General features: G+C 43.0%; 2 protein-coding genes across 2 annotated transcripts; one reads left to right on the top strand and one right to left on the bottom strand.

Annotated features, from left to right (window-relative positions):
* Nucleotides 1-622: 622 nt before the first annotated feature.
* On the bottom strand, nt 623-2,874 carry borcs7 (BLOC-1 related complex subunit 7). The gene is made up of 5 exons (XM_071546806.1): nt 2,724-2,874; nt 1,783-1,845; nt 1,622-1,665; nt 1,487-1,507; nt 623-1,355 (listed from the first exon to the last, which is right to left on the bottom strand). Exons 1-5 carry the CDS (start codon nt 2,859-2,861, stop codon nt 1,304-1,306), a joined length of 318 nt encoding a protein of 105 aa, XP_071402907.1. The 5' UTR covers nt 2,862-2,874; the 3' UTR covers nt 623-1,303.
* Nucleotides 2,875-3,700: 826 nt separating this feature from the next.
* Nucleotides 3,701-13,408, top strand: cyp17a1 (cytochrome P450, family 17, subfamily A, polypeptide 1). The gene is made up of 9 exons (XM_071546797.1): nt 3,701-4,015; nt 4,776-4,914; nt 6,513-6,748; nt 7,058-7,144; nt 8,649-8,897; nt 9,081-9,250; nt 9,575-9,678; nt 9,927-10,184; nt 13,224-13,408. The coding sequence occupies exons 1-9, from the start codon at nt 3,701-3,703 to the stop codon at nt 13,406-13,408; spliced, it is 1,743 nt and encodes a 580-aa protein (XP_071402898.1).
* Nucleotides 13,409-17,491: the final 4,083 nt, after the last annotated feature.

Here is a 17,491-nt window from a genome sequence, read left to right as displayed (position 1 = left end):
GTTGTATTCTTGTCAGGGTGGAAAAGCCTCTGAAACAGCATTTAGGCCATCATGGGACACTAAAACACTCCACTGAAAGAGGATAATAACATATTAATTCATACTTGTGTGTAATCTGATCAAAATGTCACATTAGAATCAGTTCACTTCCCATAGACAGCCAGTGTAGTATCGATCAATTGTACAATACATATATAATCAATCAAACTGCATCATATCAGAGGTGGACCACACTGATTTTAAGGCCAATATCGGCCCCATATATCAGTCTAACCCTTCCCTGTACAGTGCGCACACACACACTCACTCAGCCACAACTTCAATACCAACAAACGCTCCAATATGATAATGTTCAACACGTGCAGCATGAAGTAACCAAGACTCAGCACTTGCCTCAGGGACACGTTCTAGGTTAAGCAGCTGTTTGGCCTTCAAACTGATGACGCTCGCCCCCCTCTGCTACTCATCACGTGTCTGACTTTAACACATTCTCATCACATTCTCATCACATTCTCTCAGCATTAATGGCACATATTGTTTCATATGGAAATCACAAGCGCAATATTTTTCTAAACCCGCATCGTCTCAAGGGATTTCTCCGAAGCCTTCGTTAAGTTCGTGCTTTTTATTACCAAAGAAAATAACAAATATTTCATCTTTATCATGCATGTGAATGTCAAATTACTCATACAGTTTTGAAGGCTATTCTGCCCAACAAATACAAACAGTAGTAACTCTTTTTGAGTGATTTCAGTGTCAAAGGTCATGACTGTGGTTAACATTTCATATCAACAAATAAATGCAATTAAATGATATACAATGCTTTTGTTGGGAGAGGAGATAAAATTTTAAGATATTTTTCTAAGTGTCAGTTAACTGCTCTTCGGCTTTGTAGGGCAGCATGATGAGGAGCACAAATAAGGATAGAGGCAAAGTTGACTAGGTAGTCAATAAATTAAATAAATACAACTGATCCAAAAAAATTTTACATTACAAAAAAAGCTGTTAAGTAGATATAGTTTGTCTGGGGAGAGCGTGTGTATTTGACAGAGCAGAACACTTGACAACGGGTGAACTTGTGTCCATTGTCCAGCCACAGTTGCTGCAAACAGTGCGTTTTAAAAAATATATATGTAGGAGATTATCCATTTGGCCCAATTTTAAAACCTATAAAAATGTTCAATCCTGCTGAAATTGCATTCAGAAGCAAGGGAAACTCCCAGGAAAGCAGGGCATGTCTTGGCTCGGACACAATGACAGCTCCAAGGTTTCCAGCCGCGCGCCTCTCTCCCTGCTGACCCTCTCATTTCAGCAAGTGTCTCAGTTGATCCTGGAGGTTTTTGGAGTGTTCCACACTGGAGGATGAGAAGAAGAGGCGATATGGGAGAATCAGTGTCATGCCGTCGGTTTATGTTATGGCTCTCTGTTTAGACGGTGATGCAAAGCCTTTTCCACTAAACCGTCAACAGAGTTTGTTTAGACTTACTTCTTCTGGATGGCCTCTTGTCTGGGTGATAGAGAGAGAGACATGATTATCATTTCAGCGTTTCCTTTCCACGGTTTTAACGAAAATAAATTTGTTTCCCACATTTTTACACAAGAGCTGCTCATCGGTACTTACTGATATTGTAAATGGGTAGTGATAATGGACATCTTTCTCAGACTCTGGAAGGCAGATGGGAATGATGTTGAAATTCTGCCATCTTGTGGCTCACAATAGCAGATAACTATCAGTGTCTACTTGGCCTATCTCATCTAGGCCACATATATTTTAATACTTACATCCTCAGAGTGCAGAATGGCGTCCTCCTGAATAACCATATTTCTGGCTGCTTGACCAAGAAGCTGGAAAATAAATTTGGTTAGCTCGTATAGAAAGAGGGTCACGCCAAACCCCATTCAAAAACCTGGCAGTGAAATACTTTGCTTATTGCTTAAGGTCAACAGCTCATAAAATGTGACTCAATATATTTTCAGCATCGTTAGGAGCCGCTTTTCAATTCGGCATACAACTGATACACCAAGCAGCAAGTACTTAAATAGCATTTCAATTTGTAGAGCTTGGCTCGCCTCTTGTTCCCACAATCCTCTTCCACCAAAATAACGTTACACTGTGGCGAGCAGTGTGCACGAATTGTAACAAGATTTTATAAAAATGAATGTGCTGCTTGGTGTATTTTTTGTAACATTACACCCAATTTACCAGAAGAAGCTATGTTTTATAGAAATGCTTAACTCATTTTCTACTGATAGTTAAGCTTGCTGACGAACAAGGCACAGATTTTTATATGGAGTTTAGCCATGACCTATCCAGGCTAGCTACTTCCCCTCCTGTGCCAATTTCCTTTTCATCTCCAACATTGCTAGCGTTGCTGGTCAGCAAGAATACTAATGCTTGTAAAGCTACTGTGGAAAAGTCATTTAAACAAATGCATGTTATCGAGGCAGGCTACTTTCAAAGATTCAACATACTTAGAACTCAGTCCTGCTAGCTTGTTAGCACAGCTAGTGTCAAGCCAACCAGAATGAAAATAAAACCTCCAGGCAGAACCTCCAAAATAAAACCCTTATTGACCAACATGTTGTAACGAGCTTTGGGGTCCTGGCGACGCTTTTATTTTGAAGGCAACATTAATACCGATTGTATCCTGGTCGTCTGGCTGACTTGACGCAGCTGTTAGCAATGACCATAACACACTTCAAAACGGCTTTTATCGTTTTACCTCCTGGCTCCGTGATCCCTTCAGCACTTGGCGGGTCAGTGCGATCACATCCCCGCTGCAAGAGCCAACTTTATCGGACAATAAACCTTTAACAGACTGGCCAAATCGCGGTTGAGACTCCGCCGAAGCCATCGCCATAATGGTGTTTTGGTCAGCTACGGCACGGCGGCAGAGCCAAAAAGCACTCCTGCGCTCAAGCGCGCTAAGGAAATGTCACGGCATAGACCGAGTGGTCAAAGTGCACAACACAGTACACTGAAAAACACATACAAAAATAAAAACAGTACAAGGTCAAATGTGACAGTTAAAAGTAACAAACGATTTTACTTAACTTCTGTGTGTGAACATATACTATGGCCACATTAGTCCACTTTTAGCTCTGATACACTGGCTTCCACTGCAGATCAGACCTGATTTTTCAGAAGTCTTGTTATTTAATCTATAATGTATTATCTAGTTTATAAATACATAATAACTGCCTTGTGCACTGCTTGATTTGTGAATATCCTCTATAGCTCTATTTGTACAAAGTGCAAATAAAAATATTATTTCCACATATAAAATGTAAAAACTATAAACTAGGCCTACTATATAGAATATCCTATCGGGACATTATGCAAATGTTATAGTGACACTATAGGAATTAGAAATAGTAATACCATTAAGTACAATAAGGTCACTATAAACTCAGCACCCCCGACTCTTTAAATCCCTATTATAAGATTATTACGGTGATTATTTTTCATGATGGTTTTCTGCATGACCTGCATCCAAAACCGAGCATATCTTGTTTAAATTGGCATCAGCTCGGAGAGATAGCGCAGCGTAACACATTCAGGGTCAAGGAGTTGGCATTGAAGGAGCAGTATAAAGCCCGGCCCGGCGGCTGCCTCGGGGCTTTTCTGCGCGGCTGCTCTCCGTGATGCTCGGCCTCCGCTGAAGCCATGCTGTCTCTCTCGGGGCCTTCTAGCGCGGCTATGGCTTGGTTTTTGTGTCTTTTCGTGTTTTTGGCAGTCTGCCTGGCCTTGCTGCTGTTGCAGGTGAAGCTCAGGACGTCCCCGCGGGGCCCCCGGGGGCCTCCCAGCCTCCCGGCGCTGCCCGTCATCGGCAGTTTGCTGAGCCTGCGGAGCTCGAGCCCGCCGCACGTGCTCTTCCAGGAGCTGCAGGTGAAATATGGACAGACGTACTCTCTGATGATGGGCTCGCACTGCGTCATCATAGTCAACCAGCACGCGCACGCCAAAGAAGTCCTGCTGAAGAAGGGGAAAGTGTTTGCAGGAAGACCCAGAACTGTGAGTGACTCAATACGCCTCTTCTTCTTCTTCTTCTTCTTCTTCTTCATCATAGTAGGCTAGTAGTAATAGCAGTAGTACTAGCAGTAGCAATAGTAGTAATATCAGTAGTAGTAGTAGTAGTAGCAGTAGTAGTAGTAGTAGTAGTAGCCTAATAGCAATAGTAGTAGCCTAGTAGTAGCAATAGTAATAGCAGTAGTAGCCTAGTAGTAGTAATAGTATAGTAGTATTGTTGTTTTTTAATCATGGAGCATCATTTACATCCAAATCTTCTAGGAACAAAAAATGCCCAAAAAATGACAAAGAAAATACACAAAAAATACAGTCAGATTGATTATAAAAAGCAATCACAGATGTCATAGCAAAGGTGAGATATTGTTGCTTTAAAATCATTGAGAGGGACACAAAATTCAGATTTTACAGTCTGCTCCACTTATAAGGTGCATTGCAGCAGAAACCAGAGTATTTAAAACTAAGCAGTTACAGATCTGGTAGTAGAACTACTGATTTTAAAATACAGTAGAGACGTGAGTGTCAGTTTATAAAGACTTGTGAGATTGATCTACTGTGGTAAACTGCATCCAATGGCTTCAAAATGAATGGGCAGCATACAAAATGTCTCCATAATCAAATACAGACCTGACTGTGGATTGGACTGTGGTTTTCCTATTGTCAGAAGAGAAGCACACTTTGTTTCTATACAAAAGCAAAGACATTTGTGTTTTCTGCTGTTCATCCATGTAATGTGTGTTTCATGAAGGTAACCACAGACGTGCTGACCAGAGATGGGAAAGACATTGCCTTCGGAGACTACAGTGCCACTTGGAGGTTCCACCGAAAAATAGTCCACGGAGCCCTGTGCATGTTTGGAGAGGGCTCGGCTTCCATCGAGAAGATCAGTGAGTAGAGTTTCTTCTGCACTCGAACCATCAGGTCAACAAACTGGCTGCTGAAGGTTTGAATGCTGAGATGTCGGAAAGTTGGAAATTCTGATTTAATTCTAGGAAAAATGCAATGGAACAGTCCTGTAAATAGGACAATTAGGAAACTTAATTGGTGAATGGTGATAAATGGTGTTAAAACCAGACAATGTGTTAATTAACCTAACTTAACAGAGCATAACATATGCTGTAAATTCACATATTTTTTTTCTTTATATTCCTTTATATTATATTCCTATATCATTCTCATTTGTTCTATATTGCCTATTTACTGATATTTTTTATATTTCCACATATATTTCATAGTGCATATATTTCATAGGAGTGATACCGGTTATTTTGCACACCCTAATAATGCTGTTGCTGTCCAAACTTTTCCTCATGCTCTCATACTTTTCTTATACTTCATTCATACATTTCTATTTTATAAGCTCATAGTGTTGAAATGATTGGTTGTGTATGTTAATATAACCCCAATTTGCTATAATTTAGCTTTTTCCTGTGTCCTATTCCCCAAGGGGATCAATAAATATCATAGCATGACATGACATAGCATAACATTGCACAACACAACATAACAGCATAACAGCCCAGTGAGTGAACGGTCCCTTTATAGTCAGTTGACCTGCTGTAGTGGTTGCGCTGCATTGTGTCCAATGGCAGATTCACCTAGATCTAATTCCCAACAGTTGACACTACTGTTCATTCCATTTTGTGAATGGGGAAAAATGATCAAGGTGACAACGACACATTGTTTCTATATAGCCTACATGTAAGTCCTAAGAAATGTTTACGTTCAAATAGACTGTTTCTGGTGATTTGGTTAACACATGTCCAAATGTTCGCCATATAAATGCCTAGTATTTTCAGTTTTATGGTAACTGACTAGCCTAATGGGTATCATAATGTGGGCCTGTGGTTTACATAGAATGCATTAAAACAATATTATATAATATGACTTGACATAACACGATATAGCATAGCATAACATAACATGACACAACAAAACGACATAGCATAACATAACATGACACGACATAAAACGACATAACATGACATAGCATAACATAACATGACACGACATAACATGACATAGCATAACATAACATGACACGACATAACATGACATGACATAAAACGACATAACATGACATAGCATAACATAACATGACACGACATAACATGACATGACATAAAACGACATAACATGACATAGCATAACATAACATGACATGACATAACATGACATAAAACGACATAGCATAACATAACATAACATGACACGACATAAAACGACATAACATGACATAGCATAACATAACATGACACGACATAACATGACATGACATAAAACGACATAACATGACATAGCATAACATAACATGACACGACATAACATGACATGACATAACACGACATAGCATAGCATAACACAGCATAACATAACATGACCCAACATGACATGACCCAGCAGGACATGAGCTGACATAAAGCAGCCACCCACCTCTCTCTCTCTCTCTCTCTCTCTCTCTCTCTCTCTCCTCCTCCCCCTGCAGTCTGTGGAGAGGCCCAGTCCCTGTGCGTCCTCCTGGCGGAGGCGGCGTCCGGCGGCCTGGCCCTGGATCTGTCTCCGGAGCTGACCCGGGCCGTCACCAACGTCATCTGCTCGCTCTGCTTCAGCTCCTCCTACTGCCGAGGAGACCCCGAGTTCGAGGCCATGCTGCGCTACAGCCAGGGCATCGTGGACACCGTGGCCAAGGACAGCCTGGTGGACATCTTCCCTTGGCTACAGGTAGATGACGCAGAAAGCACAGAAGAAGAAAGGTTAAGATGGAACTTCAACAATGCCGGGACATAGGGAATGTGAGGTCTACATTGTAAAAAAAAAACCTATTCATCTTAAAATATAGTATATTTAATTCACAGGTGTAGATAGAATGTGCAGATTCAGATCATGTGCAGTACTAGCTGTTCACCTTTAACTCATCTTTAGCTATTCGCAGCTTCATGGAAAACTCCAGAAAACGTTCCGATCCTGATGAATGGAGTCACTGTAGAAACGACAGAACAAACGACTGACCTCTCTTCTCTTCTCCCTCAGGTCTTTCCCAACGCGGATCTGCAGCTCCTAAAGCAGTGTGTTTCAGTCAGGGACGATCTCCTGCAGAAGAAATACGACGAACACAAGGTAGGCTTCTTACAGAGGAGCTTTCCGCGAACTGCTCGATAAAACTACTAGCGGTCTGGGGTTCTGAAGACTTTACCGGAACCTTAAATGAGATAAGATGAGACTTTCATGAGACTTTCATGATCCTTTAATGGCGGTGCAGCAGAACAGTAGTAATAGGATGCATCAAACAAAGACAAAATAGAAATAAAAATGGAGCAAATGCAACATGGCAGCAGTAGAACATATCAATTGACTGTTCAAAATGGGCTTAAAAGAACTTGGTAACACTTTACATTAAGTGTTCAACATGAACTAATCTTTGTTAATGTTGTTATTCATGTTTTATTCATGTTAGTAAATGCATTAGTTAACATTAGTTAATGAACACTTAATGTTAAGTGTTACCAAAACCTTTGACTTTATTTGAGTTTTTACGGAAGCCGAGAATGGCCGTGCTTGCAATTATTTTTTTTAATGCCGTTATCTCGAGATCATGAGTTAATTATCTCGTTATCTCGAGATAACGAGATAATCAACCCCTTATCACGAGAAAACAAAATGTTGTTTCCTCTTATTACTTATAATGTTCATCAGAGATCAGGAGTGCCATGCCAGCATGCATAGATGGCGTCTTGACAACTGTAGCAACTGATTTAAGATGAAAATGTCAGATCAATGCATCAGACTGTACTTCAGTCAAGGTCTAACACAGGCAGAAATTGCATTGTGTCTTGTTTTCTCGAGATAACGAGATCAATTAACCCGTTATCTCGAGAAAACGAGCTTTGTTATCTCGAGATAACGAAATAATTAACTCGTGATCTCGAGATAACGGCATTTTCGGCTTCCGTAAGTTTTGGCTAGTTGCTTTGTTCAATTCTTTTTTATTGTTATTTTCTTCCCTTTTTTTAAGTGTCCAAACATAGAAACAAACCAATAAAAAAACATAAACCAAACAACAAAGGGCACAAAAACAAGAAACACCAAACATAAAATGCAAATATATAGATATGTATATATATATATACATATCTATATCTATATATATATATGTATATATATATATATATATATACAGACAAGCTATGTGCTTTGTTAATGATGCACTGATACAGCAGGTGACACAGGGATATTTCTACTTATTCTGCTGTTTTTATTGTGCCAATATTCAAGATCTTTAAATTTGACCAAAAAAAATAAAAAAAAATAATCCCAAATATTTAGTGTTTCCCTCAGAATAGTATTCTCATCAGGGTTGTGAAAGTCTCCGAAATAGAATTTAGACCACAGGAGGTTGCGTTAAAACACAGGATAATAAGAATAAGAAACATATTAATACATACCAATCAAAACGTCTCCTCAGAATCAGTTCGGAGTTAAGGGCTTCTCATAGACAGCCGGTGTAGTATTGATCAATTCTACAATAAATATGGAATCAAACTGCATCACATCCCATCATATGGCTGCTTGAAATGATGTCTCTATATCTTAACGGTGCCCCCCCCCACCCCCCACCCCCCAGGCGGACTACAGCGACCACGTCCAGAGAGACCTGCTGGACGCCCTGCTAAGGGCCAAGCGGAGCGCCGAGAACAACAACAACAACAACAACCACAACAACAACAACAACACGGCCGACCCGGGCGGCGAGCCGGTGGGCCTCAGCGACGACCACCTGCTCATGACGGTGGGCGACATCTTCGGGGCCGGCGTGGAGACCACCACCACCGTGCTCAAGTGGGCCGTGGCCTACCTCATCCATCACCCGCAGGTACGGGAGGGAGAGAGAGAGAGAGAGAGAGAGAGAGAGAGAGAGAGAGAGAGAGAGAGAGAGAGAGAGAGAGAGAGAGAGAGAGATGAAGCTGAACCTCTCTCACACCGAGCATCACAAAAATCTAGAAAAGTCGCGTATTCTCTGTGTAGGAGATGGATATTTCTGAGTCTGTGTGTGTAGGTGCAGGGGCGTATCCAGGAGGAGCTGGACAGTAAGGTGGGGGGGGACCGGACCCCCCAGCTCAGCGACAGAGGCAGTCTGCCCTACCTGGAGGCGACCATCAGGGAGCTGCTACGCATCCGTCCCGTCGCCCCTCTGCTCATCCCCCATGTCGCCCTCAGTGACACCAGGTATTAAAAATCGGATATCAGCCATGATGCAGTTTGATTGATTACATATTTACTGTAGAATTGATCAATACTGCACTGGTTGTCTATGGGAAGACCTTAACCTGAAGTGACTTTAATGTGACATTTTGGAGAGTTTTAGTGTCCCATGGTCTAAAATTAAATTGCTGTTTCAGAGGCTTTTCCTCCAGGACAGGAATACAATTCTGGGGGGGGGAAATGAACCGAATATATTTAAAGATTTTGAATATCCGTACTGGTAATAGCCCATATCCGTCAAACCCTATTTCTGATGTATAACACCGTTCTCTATGACTGTGTCTCTAGCATCGGGGACTTCGCGGTAAGGAAAGGAGCTCGGGTCATCATCAACCTGTGGTCTCTGCACCACGATGAGAAAGAGTGGAAAAACCCGGAGCTCTTTGACCCTGGTGAGAGGAAACTCCCGTCCCATGTGATGCAATCGCTTCCATATTTTACTAAGAAAAAAAAATGAGTGTTTGACCTATAAATAAGAGAGTTTTAGTGTCCCATGATGGTCTGAATGCAGTTTCAGAGGCTTTTCCACCCCAATAAGAATAAAGCTCTGGGGGAAAACACTGAATACTTAAGAGGGGATTTACAAGTCATCTATGAAATCCCCCCCCCCCCCCCCCTCCCCATCTTTCCTCTCCGAAAGGTCGGTTCCTGAACAAGGAGGGCACCGGCCTGGTCGTCCCGTCGCCCAGCTACCTGCCGTTCGGCGCCGGGGTGAGGGTGTGCCTGGGGGAGGCCCTGGCCAAGATGGAGCTCTTCCTCTTCCTGTCCTGGGTCCTGCAGCGCTTCAGCCTGGCCGTGCCGCCGGGCGAGCCGCCGCCCAGCCTGGAGGGCAAGTTCGGCGTGGTCCTGCAGCCGGCCCGGTACAGGGTGAACGCCACGCCCAGGCCGGGCTGGGGGAGAGACAAGCCCCCTCCGTCCGATCTGTTGATTTAGCATCGAGTTGTGCAACTGTCTACACCAGTGATTTTCAACCTTTTTCATATGAACGACCCCTAATTTAGTCCACATTAGGGCCACGGACCCCCCATTTGATTATATTTTTTCTAGCGGACCCGAATCTGAGAATATTTTTAATGTTGGATATGATTTTGTCCAGAATTCCTTGACTATCTGTATTGTAGGTAGAGAGATAACAGTGAATCTATGACCAAAACAGTCATTCTTCTACATTCTCTAAATTGTTAACTTCTTGTAAATGAAATAATGCTGAAGTTTACCAATTCATCAATTTGCTGGGGACCCCCTGGAACCCCCTCAAGGACCCCTGGTGGTCCCCGGACCCCACGTTGAGAACCACTGGTCTACACTGTACATGGAGAGATAATAGTGGTGCGGATTGAAACCTATGATGAAAATAGTTGTTCTTATACATTTCCTACTTGGATTCATTTCTATTGAATTATATTAAATTGAACCTTTCTTTGTTTTGCTGCCAATGCTGTATATTTCTGCTGCTCCAACCTTTGTCACTTTGGCTGTCATAGTGTGCACATTATTGTTTTATTCAGGGATGAATAAAACAATGAAGAAGCAGGAAAGTGCTCTTATTTTACACACGACACTAAAACCACAAAGTTTACATGATGAGACAGATAGAAAAAAAAAACAGTTCTCCACATCTTTTAATAACCATTTTTTTTTGTCAAATATTTTATACAAAATGTGACAGAAAAAAAACAAAAACAGAAAAATATAATTTCATTTAGCGGATAATAAAGAGAGCATATATACAAAACGTAGCACCAGGGGCTGAAAGACCGCCGTTCAATGCTGCATGTGGAAAAGTGCTGAATTGACATAATCGGAGAATATTTCACCCAGTGCGCGGTGTTGTTTTGGTTTTTTTTCGCCCGCCAGCTTCCCCAACCATTTTGTACATTTACAGACGGAGTGTGTCCTTGAGCTGCGGGCGAGGCGGTCGTTCCCTTTGTGTTCAGTTATTCTAGGAGAAAAAAAACGGATGAACGGATACAGAGCGTCTTGTCTGCCAGGAGGCATTTCAGTCCACGTCCGGCACATCTTCTCTGCCACAAACCTGGGTCAGATTCTAAATGGGGTATTGAATCTCAGGAAACCATGCAGAAGATGCATGTCAACTGCGATAATCCCGCGATATTCTGATTCAGTATATGTGTGATGTGGAGTTTTCTATTCATCCTTGGCAACATTTTGTTACCCAGTATTTTAACTCAGGTCTGATGTGCGCAGAGCTTTTTGGCAAACTACAAGGAAACAAATCCTGCATAGACAATTACCCATATAAAACAGTATGTTGGTTAAATGACACTGATTAATCTATTATATCGCACAGGAGGGGTTACTCAGTAATCAACTGTGAGTCAAAGGAGACTCCAGAGCTTTGATTTAACACACCTAGATATTCTCTACTGAAAAGCTACATAAGGCTACATATTATGGCACTATGGCATCGCAGAAGGACGCCTGTTCTGACAACCTGTGCTGCATACCAGGGTTAATGAACATCTTCCATTTCAGAATCACACACCTGTCCCAAACCTCGATTTTTTTTTACGCTTTGGATTTTCCACTTTGACAACAGGACAATAATGATGTAGATCATCTCTGAGGAGCGTGGGCAAAAACTGATCCTGTTTGGGGAACATACATGAGAAAAAACTGCTGGTGGTGAAGCGATAGCATGGTGGTGATTTTCCATAGATTTTTCCCAAACCATCTCGTGATTCTTGTGAATTTTTCAAAACCTTAAAGCTACAATATGCAACTTTTTTAGCTGCGGCCAGCAGCTAGTATAAGTCACTCTGTTGGTTGGTCGGTCGGTCCCAAAAAAAAACAAAAAACAAAAAATAAACTTTATTCCAACGCCAGAGATCCCATGTTCTAATCCCAAGTGATTCAATTATTCAGTGCCAAGATGGTCGCAGTTTATCACAAATTACATTCTAGTTCAGATTAAAACAAACAAGTGCGCTTGTGTTTTTAGGTGCTTGGGGGGGTGGGGTGGGGGGGGGACTATGATGACTTTAAAAACTCCACCTGTTAACAGTGCTGTGGTAGCACAGGGAACTAAAAGAATCCATGAACAAAATATTCAATTCACCTAGCTGCTACAGTTAGAAAATCACCAAGCGGCTTGGTATGTGGACTGGTATGTGGATGTCTGCAGGCTGGAGTGAGGAACCTGTCCATCTCTGGGACTACTACCGTAACACCTGGTGTCCTAAATACTGTGAACATTGTGAACAAACTTTTTATTACAGATCGGCCGCATTCTCCGTCCTTCTGTAAGTCGTGTGTTGGCTTTACAGATGCCGGTTACATCGGCCAAGAGATTGAGATGAGTGACAGGTACTGGGGGCGACAATGGGGCCGACTGAGGGGGAGGAGGGCGGGACTAACTACACACCTCCTGCCTCGAGGAGAACAGTTGCATATTGTAGCTTTCAATTCTTGGAAATTGTCTAAACCTTTTCTCACACATTTCCATACCTGTCACACACACACACACACACACACACAAGTGTTAGCCAAACATACACATGTACACATACCCCTGAGCACCGAAGTTACATTAACGCGTTCAACTACTGTCCTGCAGCTTCACTTCAGAACTGCAGATGGTTGGATTATACTGGATTACCTAAGAGACTGTGGATCTGTATCCAGAGCTGTGTGTCTATCTGGGTTTTCACGGGTGTCTGCGTCTGTGATATGGGCGTGTTCGACGGCGTGGGGACCACAGCGGTCACACGGGTCCTCCGCCTCCTCCACCTCCTCCTCCTCCTCCTCCTCCTCCCTTCCCAGAAAGCCCTGCTGATCCCACAGCTCCTGGCCGTCGCACACTTCGATCCCGGAGTCGCCCGTGAAGCGCCGGTACCTGCCCGTCGCCGAGTCCTTGTTGTTGTTGTTGGGGTGGGAGGCGCTGTGGAGCTGGGTCTGGGTCTGGGTCTGGGTGGCCTCGGGGGCCGCGGGGAGCAGGGCGCCGCCGGGGGGGTCGCCGTCGGCCGGGCGGGGGCGAGGCGCCGGGGGGCCTTCCGGGGGGTCGGCGGGCGGAGCTGCAGACTGCAGGGGGCTGTAGGGGGGCGGAGGCGTGGCCGGGCGGTCCACTACCTCCTCATAGGCTGGCAGCAGGTAGTCGGGTAGGAATCCTGAGGAACGAGAGATAAGAGAGAGAGAGAGGTGGAGAGATGAGCATGATGTGTAAATGTCATTCCTATTCAGACAGAGGTGCACCAATGCCAATTTTTCAGAGCTGATGCCAGTACAGAGATTTTTTTTAAGTACACTGGCCAATATGAATAGCAATTCAAGTACTACTCAATTTGCCCTGTTATAAAACAGTTACATTAATTGCGTTTACTCATATGATCAAATTATGCACTTAACTGCTTACTAATTCTCAAATAAAAAGTAATAAACACCAATAATAACAGAAAATGGGCTATATAACATAGGTTATGGAATCTATTTTAGCTTCTCATTTTTTTTTTACACTTGTCAAAGCGTATTGACTGACTCAAAAACTGTTCATTCAGAAGTTTACAGATAAAAACAGCTTATTCAGAATAGGTTAACAGATAAAACAGTTCATTCAGAATAGGCAACAAGATAAGCAGATATTTTCTGATAAGCTGTGACCTATTCGGCTCTGTGATACCAAACACAAAAGCCTAATTTGCAAACCCCAGGACTAGAACCCACGATGCCCACATGACCAGCAGAGTAACAGAGCTTACTTAGAGTAGGTTATTAAATGCCTATAAACTTCACATATAGCAACATTTCAACTGACTTTTTTTCCTCCCGCCAGAAAAGCTTTATATTGCGCCAAAGTGAAAAAAGAAAAAAGTATTGACATTGTCATTTGGTCGATCTGAATACGATTAATTAAGAGCCGGATCACACTATCGGCACTATCAGACACTATCGGTGCAGCTCTCCTAGTCGGCGGGTCAGTGGATGGCGGTTCGGCTTCACAGCTTGATGCTTAGAAAGTTACCATCTTCTATTCCCCCCCATTCTATTTTAAAAAACATTTATGACACGCGACTGGTAATGTAACTCAGGGAACAGTCGCTGAATATGTGCGGTGCCTCTAGCGGGGCGCGCGGCGTGGACCCGGGGGGGTGGGGGGGTGTGTGTGTGTGTGTGTGTGTGTGTGTGTGTGTGTGTGCGCCCGGGTGTGTGTGTGTTCTGGCGGCTCTACTCACTGAGATAGAGGGGGAGCTGGGTGTTGTTGTGGGCCTCCCTGTAGGCGATGAGGTTGATCTCGTTCTGCCGACGCTGCTGCTGGAAGCGCTGCTTGGAGCGCCGGTGCTGACACACGCAGCAGCAGGTCAGGATGATGATCAGAGTCCACACCAGCCAAAACCCTGCAGGGGGGCGGGGGGGGGGCGGGGGGACGGACCTCAGTGAGACGAATGCACACAACCATACACACACACACACACGCTGCCTGATAAATGAAACTGCTGGAAAAGTAGGAAGATTTGAGAAGCCGAAATGAAGTTCTCAGGTTATAAGAGTTACAAGTTCCTATTCAACCTTCGGCCACTACCGTGATTCTTTCAGGAGGGGAACTAGACAGCGAGTCACAGAGTGCGCCCTTATCTTTAAAAAGACCAGCGAGTGCTCTGCGGGGCTGTGGGGTCCTTATTAAAATGGCACAAGGCTGCTTCAAGTAACATGAGAGAGGAGCGGGCTGCCAGCCGCCGCCGGTAAACAAGTCCAGACAGCCAGCGACAGACCGGACTCGGGGGGGGGGGGGGGGGGCAAGGCCACACTGGGCCAACTGGGACTCTTTCTAACGTTTACCAAGCTTCCACTCTTGAGTCAGGCTTCCTACACGTTTTCCATTTCAAAAATCCCCTACTTTTGTTTTCCATGACTTGAAGATTTTGGTGTCTGCTCAGCGTTAGTGGCAGTGGGCTGGGCAATTGCCTGTCATTTAGGCTGATTGATCTGTGGTTTACGGTTACACTTCACAACAGATATAAAATGAAAGCGGGTCTACATAAAGGGCTGGTTTCCCAGACAGGGACTAACCCAAGTCCTAGAGTAAAATACCCTTTTAAACCGGATTAACGATAATTTGAAACAGTCCTTGATTTATCTGCGTTTAACTGATGAGATTTACAGAACAAAGAGTAGCACTGCTCCAGGGCTAAATGAAGGTTTAAACTAAACCTCCAAGAAGGCAGGTTTAACTTCAGATTAATGCGGTTTGTCAAGGGAGAAGCATTGCCTAGTTTTTGCTCCTCTAATTCTACACAATTCTAGGCTTTTCTAGATCTATTCCAGGCTTTTGGAGCATGCTCAGTCCAGCGCTGTGTGTACCTCACTAACGCAAACTAACATGTTTTGAAATTAAAGTAATCATCCGCAACTTTTTCTGTTCCGCCGATTGATAAACACCTATGATGGATCCCTCTTTCCCCGGAAAAATCCTCTGCTACACAAGAAGTGATGCGTTTTACATTTACAGAAGCAACAGCGGTTTGTCTGTGATAAGAAGCTAGAAGAAATATAAGAAGCCACGGTCTACATTGAATGTCTTTATTATTACAGTATGTTGGACCATGTGCCGACATTGAGTACAAAACAATTATCACTTTATATCTCGTTAAACTTAATCAAGGACTCCATAGTCCAGAAGCAACTACTCTGAAGTTGAGCTGTGTTGCAGAAAGCCACTTTTTAAGCCATGACTAACTTATCTGAATTAAGGCCTACTCATGTCTTAATTTAAACCCTGTCTGGTTAACTGGCCCTGCTGCTCTACAAAGCCAAGGAGCAGTAATTGTGTGAGTAGTGAAACAGATCAGTCAGAAATTACTTCAGTTTTTATCTCCTGACCTAACAAAAGCAGTTAATTGTCAGAACAGAAGTAGATAGCTAATATCTCATTTAGTGTAATTTATGGATGTACTTTCTGTTATAAAATAAGAAGCAGCAGTTATGACCCTTGACCATTAAAAAGACAAAAAGAAGTTACTGCCGAAAATGAAATGATGAAATTCATTTTCCAGACCTGCGTAAGAATGTTGCTTATTAGACCCTGCTGCTGCTTCTTCAGTCATTTCATCTCTACTGTTTGCATTTGACTTGAATTGAGACATTTCTATTTTGCTGGGATGAGCGTTACAGACATGTGTGGAATGTGCTGTTTAGCTACAGGTTGACTGTCTAATGTATGTCTAAATTGTGTATGCAATACTACAGGTAATCTAGAAGCAGGCATTCAGAGTATACCAGCTCAGAGACCATTTTGAAGTGTAATATTTACTATCATGTACTGTTTACGAAGCAGTATGCAGTAGGAACATTCAGAACATTCAGACAGTGAATAAAGAGGAGGCGGGTCAGGTAACTCACACCACAGTTCATAGTAGTAGCTGCAGCACTGCGTCTCTCCACAGCAGTGACCTGACTCACATATGTAGCTCTGGTTGTTGGCCCCCTGGCACACCAGCTTAGTCTGGGGGAAACACAACAACACTATGGTCACACACTGGCCTGAACAATCGACTGCAACGACATGCAGCAATCTGACACTGCAAGATTATATAGCAAAGGATGCAATGTGGGCATTTGGAGAACCCATTTTTATAATACTTACCACTTTGACACTTTACTTGAAGTGCATTGTGTTGCATTGCAAGCGCATTATAAACACATTAGAAGTGGAGATAAACTTTTCTTACAGTACAATTATCAAACATTAAGTCACTCATCAGTTTGTCATGCCATTAACTATACAGTTGCCCCATAAACCATTCAACTCCCAATTTTTAGCACATTGTGTTTATTTCATGCTCTGATTAATATAATTATCATGCAGTCACAATGCACATGTGTGCTGCAAGTAAAGTGTTACCACAAACACAATCAATGTAGTGCGAATGAATTATAATTAAAGTGTAATACCTGTTACACTTAACAGTCACAACATGATATTGTCCATATCATGCCATCACTGCATTAGCAAACATCCATCAATATCGCCCTAAGTAGTTAGTGTGTGTTTCTGTAGGATCCTGATAAGATTAAATGTCAAAGGTTGCTTCAAATTACCTGTCTGATGCCCAGTAAGAAAGACATGACCTCATCAGTAAGACAATCTACCGTAAACAATAAAGCAAAGAGGAAGAGCCGGCTGAGGAGGAAGCTTTAACGCTGTAGCTCTGTTTGCAGAAGAAGAACCCAACAACTGAGTGAGCTCAGACG

Source organism: Centroberyx affinis, unplaced genomic scaffold, assembly GCF_046629955.1.
Source record: "Centroberyx affinis isolate AG114_WGS23_722 - 3 ecotype Tasmania unplaced genomic scaffold, CSIRO-AGI_Caff_v1 ptg005458l_1, whole genome shotgun sequence".
Taxonomy (NCBI): Eukaryota; Metazoa; Chordata; class Actinopteri; order Beryciformes; family Berycidae; genus Centroberyx; species Centroberyx affinis.
The sequence above is the reverse complement of the archived record's forward strand: the minus strand, read 5'-3'. Positions and strand labels throughout refer to the sequence as shown.